We start from the raw sequence: 20,145 nt of genomic DNA, 5'->3' as shown, positions 1-20,145 counted from the left end.
CTTCCTTTGGTCTCACTGTTTGTTCTTTTGGGGGTAATTCCTCCCCTCCTGAGCCTGATCCCTCGTCCCACGATTCCGCCTCGCTCTCATAAAAATTGACTCTTCTCCTCCTGTTACGCCTCTGCCTGTTTTTCTGTTGGCTGGGGAGAAAGGTGTTTTTATTCTGTTCTTTTCTCAAAGTGTTTCGTTCTTTTCTATTCCACACATATACACGGCTCAGATCATAATCTGATTGATCTCTCAAATACTTGCTGTGTTTTATTTCCAGTAGCAATACCTTTGCCTCTGCTATAACCCGCTGTAGTGTATTATCAAACTTCAAGTATTGGGGTTCCTCGCTCCTATTATTAAGCTCCCTTTGCACCTCTTTAATCTTTGTTGCCAAGTCCTCCAGGGAGCGCTCATTAAATTCCCAAATCAACTGCATAAGTTTCAGTGAACAGGTAGTGAGGTGACTGTTCCATAGTTCAATTAAAACTTTGTCCTCTGTTATGAACGTGGGATACTTATTGAGCCTAAGACCCCTAGGGATTATACCCAATTCATGGTACCTTTTCAGGGTTTTAATATCCCAATTCAGTTTATCTTCCTTTAGCAACAAAAATTCCAATTCTTCAAATAGTGCAATTAAGCTATAATTGGACTTGTCTGTAGAGAAAATCTTGTGATATTCCAATGGAGCAGTATCCCTTTCTTGGGCAGTCCTTAATGAAAATAAGGATGTCGGGGCTTCATCCGTGTTAACCCCCACACTCATGCCCCTACCGTAAAAAGATATACACACACACTCAAAATAAGTAATGGCAAAAAATCAAGTACACTTTCTGGAGCCAGGCCCCGGCTCCACGTTAGACGTAAGAACAAAAGTCAGAGAGTGGGATAGGTGAAGGTGTAATGACAGGAACTCCCCACATGTACATCTGAGTTGTATATATATATAGCCAACGATTGCTGCTGCTCCAACTGAAAAGTGAAGAAATATATATATATAATGTGACACTAGAGGGTCCTCTGACAGGAGTCTGCCCACAAACGTGTCCCACACAACGCTAGTGGTGATGCAAGGTGTATAAGGTTAACTGTGCTCTATAGCCGGAGTTCACATAGAGAGTATTCAAACGGCATAGAGTGCACAATATCCACAGTGTTACAAGCTGTCGTTATCCGGATCATATAATATAAGACAAGCATGCAAATAGGCAAGCATAAATCAGTCACTATACCTTCGTGTTTGATGCCTGTGCGTCCTGCTTGATATCGCAGCTGAGTCCTGTGTCCGCCTTCCACAGCGGTCAATCTTAGAACCTCCTCCTGTTACAAGCGCCAAAACTGTGTGTGTGTACTTACGGTCTTCACCCTGGGAATAGTGCTCACTTCCTGGCCAAAAATCAATGATAGAAAAACGAAAAAATATGGAGGAGCACAAACCGGGTGGGATGCAAATTAAAAGGTTTTATTGAAACCATGCGCCGTAGCGCGGCATGAAAATGGACACAAATACAATTAACAATGGTTCACAAATGAATGTGGTGGAGGGGATAGACACCCCGGGTTAAACACGGATTACCATACAAATAGCTGGGACTGAAAAAATATCTGGTAAACGCGTTTCAGCGTATAGCCTTACTCATTACCTAATCTAAAATAGCACATGTGCACTATTAAAACCCTCAGCCCAGCTTCTCATTGGTCAGCGGGTGCATGCCCTTCTCCTTATCCTGACCAATAGATTGATGGTGTAGTACCAGCCCCTTTCTGATAAGTAGAGAAAAACGTTGCAATACAATACAAGCTAGCAGGTAAGTGCTGCTACATTAATATGCATACAAGAAACAATGTAATATAATCTAATGAAGGGAACACATTGAGGAATAGTGCTGGAAATAAATATATGATATAATAATAATAACAGACTCAGCAAAAAGGTTTTTAAGGAATAAGTAGATTAATAAATGGATGAATGTGAACAGAGGGGGAGAGGGAGGTCTTCTGGATCTTTAAGCTCAAAACTAGGGTACCAGGGGGACTCAATTCAGAGTATGACCTCATCAACTTTTGGTGACCATGTAGGGTCAATGTGTCTGCACTCCCCCCTCCTCCACTCTCTCCTCTCTCCCTGTATTCTTTCCAAGAGATAACATTAATTTTTAATTTTTAATTTTCCCTTTACTTTAAATTTAAATTTAATCACCCGTGCCTCGTATGAGTCACCTTATCGTTTGTCGACATCTAACTAAATAATTAAATAATCATTTATATTTATATTATTTTTGTTTAGTAGTGATGGTCTGTGGGATGTTGTTACATCCTGAACACTTGTCCCACCCACTACCAGGGTTCCAGGGTATCCAGATGTGCATAGATATTGTTCACGAATTGGTAATCAGCTTCCAGTGGTTTAACTGTTTGACTCTCTTTATACAGGAGATCCTGCTGAACACTGAAGTTTACGCTCCTTGGAAAAATGCACTTATCGTCTACATTTGTTCATACATTTTGTCTGTATACCCTACATGAAACCTACTCATTTGTTTGTTTATTTATTTATAGACTTATAGTCGAGAATGATTCACCTTTACCTGCCAATCAGTTTTTGTTGGCAGGGGTTAATATGAGGTCAGTAGAGGTGAACGTGTTTCTGTTCACATTCATCCATTTATTAATCTACTTATTCCTTAAAAACCTTTTTGCTGAGTCTGTTATTATTATTATATCATATATTTATTTCCAGCACTATTCCTCAATGTGTTCCCTTCATTAGATTATATTACATTGTTTCTTGTATGCATATTAATGTAGCAGCACTTACCTGCTAGCTTGTATTGTATTGCAACGTTTTTCTCTACTTATCAGAAAGGGGCTGGTACTACACCATCAATCTATTGGTCAGGATAATGAGAAGGGCGTGTACCCGCTGACCAATGAGAAGCTGGGCTGAGGGTTTTAATAGTGCACATGTGCTATTTTAGATTAGGTAATGAGTAAGGCTATACGCTGAAACGCGTTTACCAGATATTTTTTCAGTCCCAGCTATTTGTATGGTAATCCGTGTTTAACCCGGGGTGTCTATCCCCTCCACCACATTCATTTGTGAACCATTGTTAATTGTATTTGTGTCCATTTTCATGCCGCGCTACGGCGCATGGTTTCAATAAAACCTTTTCATTTGCATCCCACCCGGTTTGTGCTCCTCCATATTTTTTCATTTTTCTAAACACCCCTAACCTTACACTTATTAACTCCTATTCTGCCGCCGCCGCTATCGCTGACTCCTGCATTTTATTATTAACCCCTAATCTACCGCTCCGTACACCGCCGCAACCTACGTTATCCCTATGTACCCCTAATCTGCTGCCCCTAACACCGCCGACCCCTATATTATATTTATTAACCCCTAATCTGCCCCCCACAACGTCACCGCCAGCTACCTACAATAATTAACCCCTAATCTGCCGACCGGATCTCGCCGCTACTCTAATAAATGGATTAACCCCTAAAGCTAAGTCTAACCCTAACACTAACACCCCCCTAAATTAAATATAATTTAAATCTAACGAAATAAATTAACTCTTATTAAATAAATTATTCCTATTTAAAGCTAAATACTTACCTGTAAAATAAACCCTAATATAGCTACAATATAACGAATAATTATATTGTAGCTATTTTAGGATTAATATTTATTTTACAGGCAACTTTGTATTTATTTTAACCAGGTACAATAGCTATTAAATAGTTATTAACTATTTAATAGCTAAAATAGTTAAAATAATTACAAAATTACCTGTAAAATAAATCCTAACCTAAGTTACAATTAAACCTAACACTACACTATCAATAAATTAATTAAATACAATACCTACAAATAAATACAATTAAATAAACTAACTAAAGTACAAAAAATAAAAAAGAACTAAGTTACAAAAAATAAAAAAATATTTACAAACATTAGAAAAATATTACAACAATTTTAAACTAATTACACCTACTCTAAGCCCCCTAATAAAATAACAAAGACCCCCAAAATAAAAAAATGCCCTACCCTATTCTAAATTAAAAAAGTTCAAAGCTCTTTTACCTTACCAGCCCTGAAAAGGGCCATTTGCGGGGCATGCCCCAAATAATTCAGCTCTTTTGCCTGTAAAAAAAAACATACAATACCCCCCCAACATTACAACCCACCACCCACATACCCCTAATCTAACCCAAACCCCCCTTAAATAAACCTAACACTAAGCCCCTGAAGATCTTCCTACCTTATCTTCACCATGCCAGGTTCACCGATCCGTCCTCCGAAGTCTTGATCCAAGCCTCCGAAGTCTTCATCCAAGCCCAAGCGGGGGCTGGCGATCCATAATCCGGCTGAAGTCTTCTATCAAGCGGCGGCTGAAGAGGTCCAGAAGAGGCTCCAAAGTCTTCATCCTATCCGGGAAGAAGAGGAGATCCGGACCGGCAACCATCTTGATCCAAGCGGCATCTTCTATCTTCATCCGATGACGAACGGCTCCATCTTGAAGACCTCCAGCGCGGATCCATCCTCTTCTTCCAACGTCCAACTGAAAAATGAAGGTTCCTTTAAGGGACGTCATCCAAGATGGCGTCCCTCGAATTCCGATTGGCTGATAGGATTCTATCAGCCAATCGGAATTAAGGTAGGAAAATTCTGATTGGCTGATGGAATCAGCCAATCAGATTCAAGTTCAATCTGATTGGCTGATTGGATCAGCCAATCAGATTGAGCTCGCATTCTATTGGCTGATTGGAACAGCCAATAGAATGCAAGCTCAATCTGATTGGCTGATCCAATCAGCCAATCGGATTGAACTTGAATCTGATTGGCTGATTCCAATCAGAATTTTCCTACCTTAATTCTGATTGGCTGATAGAATCCTATCAGCCAATCGGAATTCGGAGTGGAGGCGATGTGGGGGGACCTCGGTTTAGGGGTACATAGGTAGTTTATGGGTGTTAGTGTACTTTAGAGCACAGTAGTTAAGAGCTTTATAAACCGGCGTTAGCCCAGAAAGCTCTTAACTACTGACTTTTTTCTGCGGCTGGAGTTTTGTCGTTTCTAACGCTCACTTCAGCCACGACTCTAAATACCGGCGTTAGAAAGATCCCATTGAAAAGATAGGATACGCAAATGGCGTAGGGGGATCTGCGGTAAGGAAAAGTCGCGGCTGCAAAGTGAGCGTTAGACCCTTTCCTGACTGACTCCAAATACCAGCGGGAGGTAAAAACCAGCGTTAGGAGCCTCTAACGCTGGTTTTGACGGCTACCGCCAAACTCTAAATCTAGGCCTATTTTTCCATATTGATACATATGGTTCAGTTTTCATGCAGGGCTTTAAATATATAGTCAAGTGGCTTCCTAAATATGGTTCACACAATGTGGGGATGTTCATAACAATTTTGTGTTATTTGTGATTTTAACACTATCTTAATATATTGGATGTGTACCAATATCTCTATTTTAGAGGTTAATAAATACTGCTGTTGCAAAATTTAAAAAGAGTGCTTGATTCCCTATCTTTTTATTTGGTGCATTTAACATGACGTTCCATTTCTCTTCTTATAGTTTCTTGCTAAATACCTTTTAATGGGGTCTGCACCACATATATGTTAGATTAATAGTTGTTTGCAGCATTATTTCATGTATATTGGCCATTTGTCCTTAACTCTTTATATATATATATATATATATATATATATATATATATATATATATATATATATATAGTACCAAAATCCATTAGACATATGTAGAAATATTTATTTATGAATAAATTAAACATATTCTTCAATGTGAAGAACATTGGAATGTGAAATATTCATATTTTCATGTCGGGTTAACCCACATGAGAATATGCAATTGGGTTGGCGCGAGAGTGGGGAGTTTTTTTTCTACTTTTTTTCTCCATTGACTTCTATGGGGCAATAGGTGAACGTGCACACAATGTTCTAAGTTCGTCTTTTTTGAGCTCATTGAGTTAGCACAGTTGCGAAAAAAGTTTACTTTTAACTCATAATACTATCGTAACCCAGATAAGCGCAAAGAGCTTACTTTAATTAGCACAACACTTGTACTTTGGCCCAATGTTTTTAGGTTCTCAGACCAACCTGAAATTAAAAACTGCCTAAAATACTAATATAAAAGTATTAAACTCTTGTGAATATCTTTTTTTCCAGTCAACTACAACCTTAGAATATGGACGGATAGTCATATATACAACAAGTTTAAGAGTGGTGAGAACAACTTTTGAGAGATGTGAAATGGTAAGAAAAATTTTCCAGAACCACAGAGTAAAATTTGAAGAAAAGAACATTGCATTGAATAGTGACTATGGTAAAGAGTTGGATGAAAGATGTCGCAGGGTTTCTGAAATCCCATCCTTACCTGTTGTATTCATTGATGGTCATTATCTTGGGGTGAGTAAATGTTGGATTTTTATTGTGGACATTTATTTAAATGCAAAAGCCCAGATTTACAAGTGGAGCACTATCGGTAGTGTAGGGTGTATGTATGTTTATATATGTGTATGTATGTGAACACATACATACACACACACATATATATATATATATATATATATATATATATATATATGTACACATACGTCTATGGGGAGATAAATGTAGCGTGGCTGCGTTATTTAACCTCCAGATGTTAGCGTACCTAAGGCTTTCTCTAAAGAAAAAACCTTTTACTTTCAGCTTGTTATATGATTGCTATTGATTTAACAAGCAGTGTTAGCATTAGTATTAGTAAAAATATTAGTGTTAATATTTTTGATCTCCACTTGTAATCGAGCCCTTGATGTTTCACAAGATAAAAATAGCGTAAAATAATTAGAGATATGTTTTAGTGACTAAAATCATATAGTTGTATAGCTTTATAAATGGTTAGATAATTTAATGTTAGAGTTTTGAGCAAGATGTCATTCACTGATTGTACTAAACAAGCTAGGGGTCATTCCAGCTGAAGTGGTCCAATATGTGTCAAATTGGTTGCTTGACCACTTTTAATTTCCTTTTTTTTTTTTGTGATTACTTCTATGTACTGGTATTGCAAAACCACAATTCTTTTTAAATTTTACTTGGTTTAAACCACAGCAGCTATCTTTGTTTTATGGTGAACAACCCATTTGGTTATACAGATGTTTATGGAAACCTCAATATCTTAGTTCATGAACATATATTAACATTTTGCACAACATTCTTGTTCTATAGACTTAGAACTTAAAGGTATATGAAACCCAAAATATTTATTTCATAATTCAGATATATCATGCAATTTTAAACAACTTTACAATTTACTTCTATTATCTAATTTGATTTGTTCTCTTGGTATCCTTTGTTAAGAAAATACCTAGGTAGGTGTGGGAGCAGCAGTTCATTACTGGGTGCTAGCGGCAGACTGGTGGCTTCATATATATGCCTCTTCTCATTGGTTCAGCTGATGTGCTCAACTAGCTTTAAGTATGCAGTGCTGCTCATTCAACAAAAGATATCAAGAAAATGAAGCAAATTTGATCATAAAAGTAAATTAATATTATATGCTCTATTGTGTGCTCCCACTTGACCTTTAACTGCACTAGAAGTTAGCTTTTTGCGCTTGATGTGCTCGTATTATGAGTTAAAAATAAACTTTTTTTGCTCTTGCGCTAACCAGATGAACGGGGAAAGCCGAATTTAGAATATCGTGTTTGCGTTCACATGCTCCCCCATAGAAGTCAATGGAGAAAACATATTTCCTGTAGTATTAGGTATTACATGGTTTAAAACACATCAGTCACAAATAGATTTGCAAAAGTTCACAGTGGAGCTAAACTCAGATTATTGTAAGGCTACTTTCTATCTTCATATTCCAATACTTAATGCCTCACAATCAATCTACTATTCAGATTTCTCAGACGTCTTTAATAAAAAAATGTGCTGAAACCCTACCTCCACATAGGCCATATGACTGTCCTATTGATTTATATAATTAATTCCATTTGTTCATATATCCATTATCTGAGCCCGAACTACAGTACTTGAAAGAGTATTTAGATGAGAACCTAAAAAAAGGCTTAACAAAAGGCTTTACAACCCTCTACTTTTTCTGCTGCTGCTGCCATGTTTTTGTCTCTAACATAGATCATTCTTTAAGGCCAATAATAGACTACAGGAAGCATAAAGGAAGCTTAATAAATGTACTATTAAAACAGGTATCCACTTACCCTAATTCCTGAACTACTTGAAAAATTACAAAAGGCCACTATTTTCACTAAATTAGATTTAAGGAGAACTTACAACCTTATTAGGATTAAGAGTGGAGATGAACGGAAGACTGCCTTTAGAACACACTATGGTCTATAAATATACTGTAATGCCAGCTGGCTTTTGTAATGCCCCTGACACATTCCAGTATTTCATTAATGATGTCTTCAGGGATCTTTTTAGATATATGCATAGTGCTATATCTGGATGATATCCTGATTTATTCCTCTAATATGGAAGACCATTGCAAACATGCCAGGTGGGTTCTGTCCCATTTACTCACACACCATTTATATGCTAACTTAGAAAAATGTATTTTTGAGACTGATAATATCAAATTTCTTGGTTACATTATATCCCCACAAGGTATCCAAGCTATAGTAGAATGGCCAACACTTACATATAAAAAACAGCTCCAAAGATTCTTAGGTTATGCCAATTTCTATAGAAAATTCATAAAAAAAATTAGTCAGCAATCGTTAACCCACTCACTTGTTTAATTGGTTCAACTACTAAATTCAAATGGTCAGATTCAGCCCAAGAAGCATTTGAAGCTCTTAAAGAATGCTTTACCTCAGCCCCTATACTGCAGTTACCTGATCCATTACAACTTTTTATTTTAGATGATGATTCATCTGACCATGCATTAGGAGCCATTCTATCACAGAGAAGAAGCTTAGTAGATCATCTACACCCTATGGCATTCTACCCTTGTGCACTCACTTCTGCAGAAAGAAATAATCCTGTTGGGGAGAAATAATTATTAGCCATTATAGCTGCTTTTGAACATTGTAGAAATCAGCAGAAGGAATATATTATACAGCGCCAAAAGTGCATACACACAAGCTCACTATAATAAAAATGATTACCTAACACAATTGTTAGAAATGAACAAAGGAGGTATAAAAAGGAGCACCAGATATAGGGGCCTATCAAGCTCCTATATCTGGCGCCCCGTGTTTCTGGCGAGCCTGCAGGCTCGCCAGAAACACCAGTTATGAACCAGCGGTATAAAGACCGCTGCTCCATAACCCTCGGGTTGATTGAAACCCTCCTGCTGGCGGCCGATTGGCCGTGAGTCTGCAGGGGGCAGCGTTGCACCAGAAGCTCTTGTGAGCTGCTGGTGCAATGCTGAATACGGAGAGCGTATTTCTCTCCGTATTCAGCGATGTCTGTCGGACCTGATCCGCACTGTCGGATCAGGTCCGACAGACATATGATAAATAGGGCTCATTGGCTAAAGTGTGTGTGAACAAGAGATTAGTATATATTTATACAATAAATAGGTACATATTTAAAGGGACAGTCTAGTCCAAAATAAACTTTCATGATTCAGATAGAGAATGTAATTTTAAACAATTTTCCAATTTACTTTTATCACCAATTTTGCTTTGTTCTCTTGGTATTCTTAGTTGAAAGCTAAACCTAGGAGGTTCATATGCTAATTTCTAAGCCCTTGAAGGCCGCCTCTTTTCTCAGGGCATTTTGACAGTTTTTCACCACTAGAGGGTGTTAGTTCATGTGTGTCATCTAGATAACACTGTGCTTACCCATGTGGAGTTCCAGGGAGCCAGCTCTGATTGGCTTAAATGGATGTCTTGCAAAAGAACTGAAACAAGGGGGCAGTTTGCAGAGGCTTAGATACAAGGTAATCACAGAGGTAAAAAATGCATTTATATAACTGTGTTGGTTATGCAAAACTAGGGAATGGGTAATAAAGGGATTATCTATCTTTTTAAACAATAAAAATTCTGGTGTAGACTGTCCCTTTAATAACAACAAAATTAAAAGCAGAATTAAAAACAGAGTATACAAGTCTTATATAAGACTAGGAACAATATTTAAAATAAAACAAATAAACACGTAAACAACCAGTGATCACTTGGAATAATACCAAGTGATCACTGGTTGTTTATGTGTTTATTTGTTTTATTTTCAATATTGCTCCTAGTCTTATATAAGACCTGTATACTCTGTTTTTAATTCTGCTTTTAATTTTGTTGTTTATTAAATATGTACCTATTTCTTGTATAAATATATACTAATCTTTTGTTCACACACTTTAGCCTATATCTGGCCCTTTTTTATACCTCCTTTGAAAATAGGAGACATCGGGGGGTAGTTATCAAGCCGTCTACTTTTCTGGCTTCGCCGGCCCAATACGTCCGCCTAAGCTCGCCTACCTTCGCCGCCGCGGACCTTGAATACGTTCGCCTAAGTTATCAAATAAAGCTGTCAAAAAGCCGCGGGGCGATGAGCAGCGGACAGTGAGAGTTATCACTCATCCGATCTCGCTGCCCTTCGGCTTTTTCCCAGCTTTATTGCTAGCCTGTCACTAAGCACTCACACTAAACTACACTGTTCTACCCCCTATACCGGCGCCCCCGGAGGCCCCCGCAACTAAATAAAGTTACTAACCCCTAAACCGCCGCTCCTAGACCCCGCCGCAAGTCTTATAAATGTATTAACCCCTAAACCGCCGCTCCTAGACCCCGCCGCAAGTCTTATAAATGTATTAACCCCTAAACCGCCGCTCCCGGACACCGCTGCCACCTACATTATACCTAGTAACCCCTATCCTGCCCCCCATATACCGTCGCCCTCTATTGTAAAATTATTAACCCCTATCCTGCTGATCCCGCACCTCTCCGCAACTAAATAAATAGTTTAACCCCTAAACCGCCGCTCCATGAACCCGCCGCAACCTATAATAAATTTATTAACCCCTATCCTGCCCCCCACTACGCCGCCGCCACTGTAATAAAATGATTAACCCCTAAACCTAAGTCTAACCCTAACCATAACGCCCCCCTAACTTAAATATGAATTAAATAAATCTAAATAAATTAACTCTTATTAACTAAATGAATCCTATTTAAAACTAAATACTTACCTTTAAAATAAACCCTAATATAGCTACAATATAAATAATAATTATATTCTAGCTATCTTAGGATTTATTTTTATTTTACAGGTACCTTTCAATTTATTTTAACCATGTACAATAACTATTAAATAGTTATTAACTATTTAATAGCTTACCTAGCTAAAATAAAGAGAAATGTACCTGTGAAATAAATCCTAACCTAAGTTACAATTACACCTAACACTACACTATACTTTAATAAATTATTCCTATTTAAAAATAAATACTTACCTGTAAAATAAACCCTAAGATAGCTACAATGTAATTAATACTTATATTATAGCTATCTTAGGATTTATATTTAGTTTACAGGTAACTTTGTATTTATTTTAGCTAGTTAGAATAGTTATTAAATAGTTATTAACTATTTAATAACTACCTAGCTAAAAGAAATACAAAATTACCTGTAAAATAAATCCTAACTTAAGTTACAATTAAACCTAATACTACACTATCATTAAATTAACTAAATAAACTACCTACAAATAACTACAATGAAATACAATTACATAAACTAACTAAAGTACAAAAAATAAAAAAAGCTAAGTTACAGAAAATAAAAAATTAATTTACAAACGTGTTAAAAATATTACAACAATTTTAAGCTACTTACACCTAATCTAAGCCCCCTAATAAAATAACAAACCCCCCCAAAATAAAAAAAATCCCTACCCTATTCTAAATTACATAAATTTCAAAGCTCTTTTACCTTACCAGCCCTTAAAAGGGCCATTTGTGGGGGCATGCCCCAAAAAGTTCAGCTCTTTTGCCTGTAAAAGAAAAATACAACCCCCCCCCCAACATTAAAACCCACCACCCACATACCCCTAATCTAACCCAAACCCCCCTTACAAAAACCTAACACTAATCCCCTGAAGATCATCCTACCTTGAGTCGTCTTCACTCAGCCGAGCCACCGATGGAACTGAAGAGGACATCCGGAGCGGAAGAAGTTAATCCTCCAAGCGGCGCTGAAGAAATCTTCCATCCGATGAAGTCATCATCCAGGCGGCGCTGAAGAAGTCTTCGATCCGGCCGATGTCATCTTCAAAGAGGCGCTGAAGAGGTCTTCTATCCGGGCGAAGTCATCTTCCAAGCCGGGTCTTGAATCTTCCTTCCGCCGACGTGGAACCACCTTCTTCACCGACGGACTACGACGAATGACGGCTCCTTTAAGGGACGTCATCCAAGATGGCGTCCCCTCAATTCCGATTGGCTGATAGGATTCTATCAGCCAATCGGAATTAAGGTAGGAAAATCTGATTGGCTGATGGAATCAGCCAATCAGATTCAAGTTCAATCCGATTGGCTGATCCAATCAGCCAATCAGATTGAGCTCGCATTCTATTGTCTGATCGGAACAGCCAATAGAATGCGAGCTCAATCTGATTGGCTGATTCCATGGCGTTAGGGTTAGACTTAGGTTTAGGGGTTAATAATTTTATTACAGTGGCGGCGGCGTAGTGGGGGGCAGGATAGGGGTTAATAAATTTATTATAGGTGGCGACGGTGTAGGGGGGGCAGATTAGGGGTTAATAAATTTATTATAGGTGGCGACGGTGTAGGGGGGGCAGGATAGGGGTTAATACATTTATTATAGGTTGCGGCGGGTTCAGGGAGCGGCGGTTTAGGGGTTAATACATTTATTATAGTTGCGGTGGGCTCCGGGAGCGGCGGTTTAGGGGTTAATATGTATAGAGTAGCTTGCGGTGGGCTCCGGGAGCGGCGGTTTAGGGGGTAATAACTTTATTTAGTTGCGGCGGTGTAGGGGGGGTCAGATTAGTGGTGTTTAGACTCGGGGTACATGTTAGGGTGTTAGGTGTAGACAGCTCCCATAGAAATCAATGGGATGTCTGTCAGCAGCGAACTTGTACTTTCGCTATGGTCAGACTCCCATTGATTCCTATGGGATCCGCCGCCTCCAGGGGTGGCGGATTGAAAACCAGGTACGCTGGGCCGTAAAAGTGCCGAGCGTACCTGCTAGTTTTTTGATAGCTAGCAAAAGTAGTGAGAATGTGCCGCACTTGTGTGCGGAACATCTGGAGTGACGTAAGAATCGATCTGTGTCGGACTGAGTCCGGCGGATCGAAGCTTACGTCACAAAATTCTACTTTTGCCGGTCTCGAGCCTTTGATAACGAAGGCGAATCAGCCTCGCCACAAATACGCTGCGGAATTCCAGCGTATTTGAGGTTGACGGCTTGATAACTACCCCCCATCTCCTCAAAGGTACTAAGAACCCCATCACAATTTACACTTACCACAAAAATTTGGAATACCTTAAGACTAATAGAACTCTGTCTGCTCAGCAGGTCAGGTGGAATCTATATTTTGAAAGGTTTAATTATGTAATTACCTACTTTCCAGGTTCTAAGAACATAAAGTCAGATGATTTATCCCGTAAGGTGGAAGATTTAGGTAAAAATTCAACTAAAAGAACTCTCATTCCAGATCACTGCTTTATAGGCCTAGCTACAGATCTAATTACTGATATATAAACTACCCCACATTTAGATACTACCATTCCTTCAACTCAAGTACTTAAGAATGCAGATAGTTTATTCCATCATAACGGAAGGTTTTACATACCTCCATTCTGTCTATGGTTCATAACTCTCATAGACATTATTGGGGGCCTGGCACATCTGATACAACAAAGGAATATGTCACTTCCTGTACAACATGTGCTCGAAGTAAAGCACAAAGGAAGTCTCCCTATGGGTTATTAATATCCCTTCCAATACCTACACAAACTTGGCAATCCATAGTTCTGAATTTAATTTTAGATCTTCCCCTCTCTAATTTTTAAAACAACATATTAGTTGTGGTTGATCTGCTGACAAAGATGGCACATATTCCCCTGAGGGAACTCCCTTTAGCTTGTAAGACTGCTTTTATAACATCTTTCGTCTACATGGATTACCTGAGTCCATCACCTCACAGGCAGTCAGTTTACATCACATTTCTGGAAAGAATTATGCAAAAGCCTCCAAATCCAGAGGAATTAAAGCAGAACCTATCATCACAGTCTAATGGCCAAACAGAAAGAACAAATCAATGGTTTGAACAATGCCTAAGATATTATAATCACCATCTCCAAGATAACAGTGCCGACCTGCTTCCAATGGCTGAATTCTCATATAACAACACTCTGAACAGTTCTACCAAGAATACACCCTTCTATGTCAATTATTAGTCTTCTGTTTTCTAGTAACTCTCTAGAGGGAGAGCCTATTCATTTTTAGGTGATTTACAATCTAATTTATACTTTATTTCTCACCTGCAATCTGGGGAAGTTCAGCTGTTATCTTCCCTCTGTGTTTTGCTGCCTTATTGGAAAATAACTACCATGAAGCCAGCAGACTGCTGCTCTGTGGATTAAAGCAACAAACCAGCAGACTGCTGCTCTGTGGATTAAAGTAATGTCTGCATTCATTACATCAACATCCAGTATCTAACAACATCTTTGCATTGTGTCTCAGCCCTTCTACTGCACATTTCTTCCAAAAGCTGCTACAATTTCTCTGCAGTTTACATCCACTGCATCTGTATTAACTGCTCCTGGTTCCTCTGATGCAAACTTCATCGGTATTGGACACCGGCGCCAAGCTCTGCCCACAAAGCTTCTCATCACTGATGTCACAACAAGCCTGTGCAACAAATGCAGAGTATGTACACAGTCTATAATCTGTAATACTTACACAGTTATTCTGCATAATTAATTTCCTACCGCATCAAGTAAAGTGCAGTATCAGTTTGTTGTGAGTTCATACACTCATATACTGGGACTATGCCTACATAAAATATAACATTAACAGATTGGAGTTACACTGGCTACAAGCTACACAGTAACTACTCATTGGTACATAGTATTTACTATTAGGCATTCTTATGGGAAATATCTAATTAGCAATAGTGAACCCACTATTAAAGTATTAGGGGACGATTTATTAAGCGGCCGGCGGATATGATTCACTGTAGGGGATCATGTCTGCCCAACATCACTAAATCTGTTGGCATTTAACATTGCACAAGCATTTATAGTGAATTGCTTGTGCAATGCTACCCCCTCCATATTCGTGGCCAATCGGCCGCTAGCAGGGGGTGTCAATCATCCCGATCGTATCTGATCGGGATGATTGCTGTCTGGCGGATGAGTTAAGGAGCAGCGGTCTTATGACCGCTGATTCTTAACTCCTGATTCTGGCGAGCGTGGAATGAGCAGCATTCACTGCTTAATAAATCGGCCCCGTAACCTCTGCAGTTGAGATCCAAATACAATCTAACAAAGTCACAGCTGACATTATGATTGTCAGTGAGGTCTAAAATGCTACTACATTTGATAATGGCAACAGTAAAGCAGGATCTATCATGTTAGTACAAACATGACATTAGCGCAGGAAGACTTTTCTCTTCATGCCCAAACCTGCAAGTGTGTAGACAAAGCTTGTTGTGTTGGTGGCATTTATGTGAGTTAGACAGGAGCTGAAGGGTGTTGATTTAATGTAATGCTTGAATAGATTCTATCCAAATATGTAAATACAGCGTTCAGCTTGGAGTTTTACAAATAAACAGTGTCATAAACAGAGCTATGGGGGGCATATTTATGATTGTGCGAGCGGACATGATCCGATATAGCGGATCATGTCCGCTGCCCATCGATAAATGCCGACAGCATACGCTCTCAGCATTTATCATTGCACCAGCAGTTCTTGTGAACTGCTGGTGCAATGCTGCCCCCTGCAGATTTGCGGCCAATCGTATTCGATCAGGTTGATTTCTGGTGATTTCTGCCCGCGGCCTCAGAGCAGGCAGACAGGTTATGGAGCAGCGGTCTTTAGACCGCTGCTTCAAAACTCCTGTTTATGGAGAGCCTGAAGGCTCGCCGGAAACACGGGGCATCAAGCTCCGTATGGAGCTTGATAAATATGCCCCATGGTGTTGTTTCTCCTATGATAAAAGCAGTAAGTAACTACAGCTCAGAATAAAAGGTGTTACTGTATTTAAGGGTAGGATGCGATGTTACATCAGTCTGTAAGTACCATGAAAACAAATATCTATTTAAAGATCATCACCTATTTGGCAACAGTTGTAACCCCTTATTAAAAAAAATATATATTACAAAAGGACTACGAGAAATTTGATTACAGCACATGTCAAAGGAAAAGAACTTATCCCTGGTAGATCAATGTGTCCCACCTGCTACAAAAAATGTTTGTGATTAATAAAGACACATGTATGAAGCAGAGGAAGGACTATGGGGCTGATTATCTACACCTCACCAGATAATTCTTGGTTTTATATTCCGATCCTCGCAGAGACTGCCCTGGGGAAAAAGGGGCAGTGTCTATAAGTGACGAGATGTTAACTATTGAAATTAATGGAGCTCGCTGGAAAGGGAAACTTTGCTGTGTAGAGTGAAGTTAGCAGTGAGCAGAAGGCACGATTTAAAAATTAAATCCTGCAGCCAATATAAAACCCATTGCCCTGCTTTCAGCATATAGCATCTTACAATCGTCTATATTTTCGTATGCATGTGTTTTTCTATTGTGTATTAAGTATTTTGTCACAACATCGCTACCTTTTGATTTGCGAGAAAAAAACTGTGAAAACTGTAGGGCAAGAGGAGTTAGGTAAGGGAACCAAAAGGTTTAGGGTTTATTTAGCACTCATCCCTAAAAATGTAGAAGTTAAAAAATTGAATTTTTAATAATAACCATTTAAAAAACCAAGGAGAATCCTTGATAATGTACCCACGCTAAAACTGTGCACCTAGCCCCCCTGTTTCCTGGCCGATAGCAGCTCCCTCGGCTTCAGGTGTCAGGGACTAGGGACAGTATTAAAACCAATAGTAAGTGCACAACAAAGTGCTTACTGTAAGCACAAACGCGTTTCGGCTGTATTAATCAGCCTTTCTCAATGTGAAAAAGTAAGCCGAGGCCCGGGTGCCACCCCTTTATGTAGTGCTTGTAAGAAAGTTCATAGCCAATCCCTATCTCTCATTAACGTCCGCCCATTCAGTGACCAATCCAGAGCGGTATGTAGTAGGCGCGATTGCCATTTGCGGCGTGATTGGATCCAACAATTTTAGACGTACCAATCATTAAGTCTGCAGTGTTACAAGGGGGACCGGCTGGTCTATCAGATAACGATCCTTTGTAAATATCGTCATTGGATGTAAACAATGGCATAAGTCCCTTTTTGCGACTAGTTACTGCTTAATCTATAGATCGTTATATTGTTATTCATATGTATGATTATTATACACATATCCATAGTCGTTATTTGCCGGCTTAGGTGCTGCATGGCTACATCAAAATCATGGTATTAAGCTAATGTGGCAACCCCTGTGTTATGTCAGTATATCATGTCCCTATCAAGGATTGATATGTACACATACATGGTCGTTATCCAGCGGCTTAGGTGCTGCATGATTAGATCCAGTCCATGTTATGGAACCTATGTGGCAACACCTATGTTAGTTGTTATGTGTTATCCTTCTATAGATATTTATTTATTCCTTAACGTATGGTCAATAAGAGCATATTCTCCCTATGTTAGTTTAATACAGTATCCTTTCTATTCAGTACGCTGTATAATACCTTAAGGTTCCCCTTAATTCTGTACTGTGTGAGCATTCATAGTAGAGATTACTATTATCCTATTTCCCAAACATATTTCCTACCTTTCATTGTACACCTTAGTATGTTCCGAATTACTTGAGCATATACAGATTTATAATAAAACATACTCCGAAACAAGTATATTGGGCCTTAATATGATAATAAACAAAAAACTTATGTTTTATTATAAAAAAACTTATGTTTTATTATAAATCTGTATATGCTCAAGTAATTCGGAACATACTAAGGTGTACAATGAAAGGTAGGAAATATGTGTCTGACAAAAAAGAAAAAAAGATTGATAGAGACTTAAACGACTATTCCCAAGGGAAAGTATACTCCTGGAAAAAAAGTGTAAATTCAATCTCTGACTCAGAGGGAACAGATATAGAATATGAATCTGGTGATGCAGAAACATCAGATAATGAAATAGCCACCAGACCAATACTCACTAACAGTACAACAAACAAAACCAAAACCAAACCACACATAAACATAAAAAACATCCCTTTAGGCGGAAAATCCGCAGAGGGCGAGGCAAAATATCCCCAAACCAGACGACATGTCCGGTTCAATCAGAAACCACAACACCACAAGAGTCAACAACACAAAAAGAAATAGATGATAATAAGAGAGAGGATAACCTCAATATCATCAATCTTTCTGACAAAATACTAACCCCAGTTCATATATCAGCGCTAAAGAAAGGTTTATCTTTTGTACCCTCTAACCATATTGATAAGTTCGAGGCAATAAAAGATACACATTTGTTTGTAAGGAAGGTGTTACTCAAGAAATATTTCTCTAATAATACAGAATCAGAAAATCTGTCTAATATTGATACTACAGACAGAAGAGCCCTAAATGAACTTATATCTTTACTTGAAGATAACGATTTAACCACCAATGAAATGTTATCCAGTAATGATGATTGGCGTGATATTTTAAAATCAAAATCACAATTTGTCCCCCCAAGCACTATATCTCCTCAAGCAACTACTTTCTTAAATTTGGTCTGTCAAGATATAATATCCCTTAATGAGGATAAAAGGTACCTGAAAAATATGACCAAAGCAGAAAGTGATGCTATGAATGAAATGTCACAATGGACTGATGTCCAAATAAAAAATAGTGACAAGGGGGGTAATATAGTGATATGGCCAAACACTATGTACATCTCTGAAGCCATGAAACAACTGTCTAATCACTCCAATTACAAAAAACTATTAGGGAATCCCACAGAGAATTTTCTAGAGTTATACAAAAAACTTATTGACACAGCATTCAAAGATAAGATCATTGACCAAAAGGAATATAAATATCTAACAGTTACTAATCCGAAAGTAGCCACTATGTACTTACTGCCTAAGATCCATAAAAATATCTCCTGTCCGCCCGGGAGACCAACAGTGTCAGGGATGGGATCACTCACAGAAAGAGCCAGCAGATATGTTGACGCTAGACTAAGGAAAATTGTGGAAGCCCTACCATCACATACTAGGGACACAATGCACATCTTAAATAAGTTGCAAAATATTGCCATAACAGATAAGTCTATTTTAATTACATGCGATGTAGAATCCCTCTATACGAGCATTAAAACTGAGTGGGGCATTAAAGCTGTAGCTCATTTCTTAGAGAAGGACACTGATATGGATCCTCAGACAAAAGAATTTATCATCAACACATTAAGATTTGTACTCACACATAATTACTTTGTTTTTGATGATAAGTTTTTCTTACAGATTTGTGGCACCGCAATGGGCACATCTTGTGCGCCCACATATGCCAATCTATACCTGGGCTGGTGGGAAGAGATGATAGTGTTCAATAATCATATGAACCAATACACCAAATTCATCTCCCACTGGTCCAGGTATATAGATGACATCTTACTGGTGTGGGAAGGCCCGTTAGAAATTTGGGAAGAATTTATTAAATTACTTAACACCAATCCATTTGGATTATATCTAACATACAATACAAGCTTCAATAAAGTTGAATTTTTAGATCTGATAATTTCCAAAAGCAACAACGGATTGGTCACTGAAACATTTAGGAAAACCACTGCAACTAACAATATCCTACATGCACAGAGTAATCACCATCCTTCCACAATTAACAGCCTCCCATACGGTGAATATTTGAGAACTAGAAGAAACTGTACAGATATAGATTCTTTCAAAAAGGCAGCACTAGAATTACGTGACAGACTCCTTCAAAGGGGTTACTCCAAAAAATTGCTAGCCAGGGCTTACCAGAAAGCCCTAAACATAAATAGGTCTGATCTTCTCATACCCAAAAACAAAAAATGTGTACAAGAGACAAATAACCTA

At 38.5% G+C, this 20,145-nt stretch overlaps 1 protein-coding gene across 1 annotated transcript in view; it reads left to right on the top strand.

Moving 5' to 3' along the window:
- GRXCR1 (glutaredoxin and cysteine rich domain containing 1) overlaps positions 1–20,145 on the top strand; it is a 186,665-nt gene that overhangs the window by 79,656 nt on the left and 86,864 nt on the right. The window contains exon 3 of the mRNA XM_053700270.1: positions 6,189–6,428. Within this exon, the coding sequence (XP_053556245.1) occupies positions 6,189–6,428 (240 nt within the window). The remainder of the gene's footprint in view (positions 1–6,188; positions 6,429–20,145) is intronic.

This window comes from Bombina bombina, chromosome 2, assembly GCF_027579735.1.
Source record: "Bombina bombina isolate aBomBom1 chromosome 2, aBomBom1.pri, whole genome shotgun sequence".
Classification (NCBI taxonomy): Eukaryota; Metazoa; Chordata; class Amphibia; order Anura; family Bombinatoridae; genus Bombina; species Bombina bombina.
Note: the sequence above shows the minus strand (reverse complement) of the source record. Positions and strands in the feature narration are given on the sequence as shown.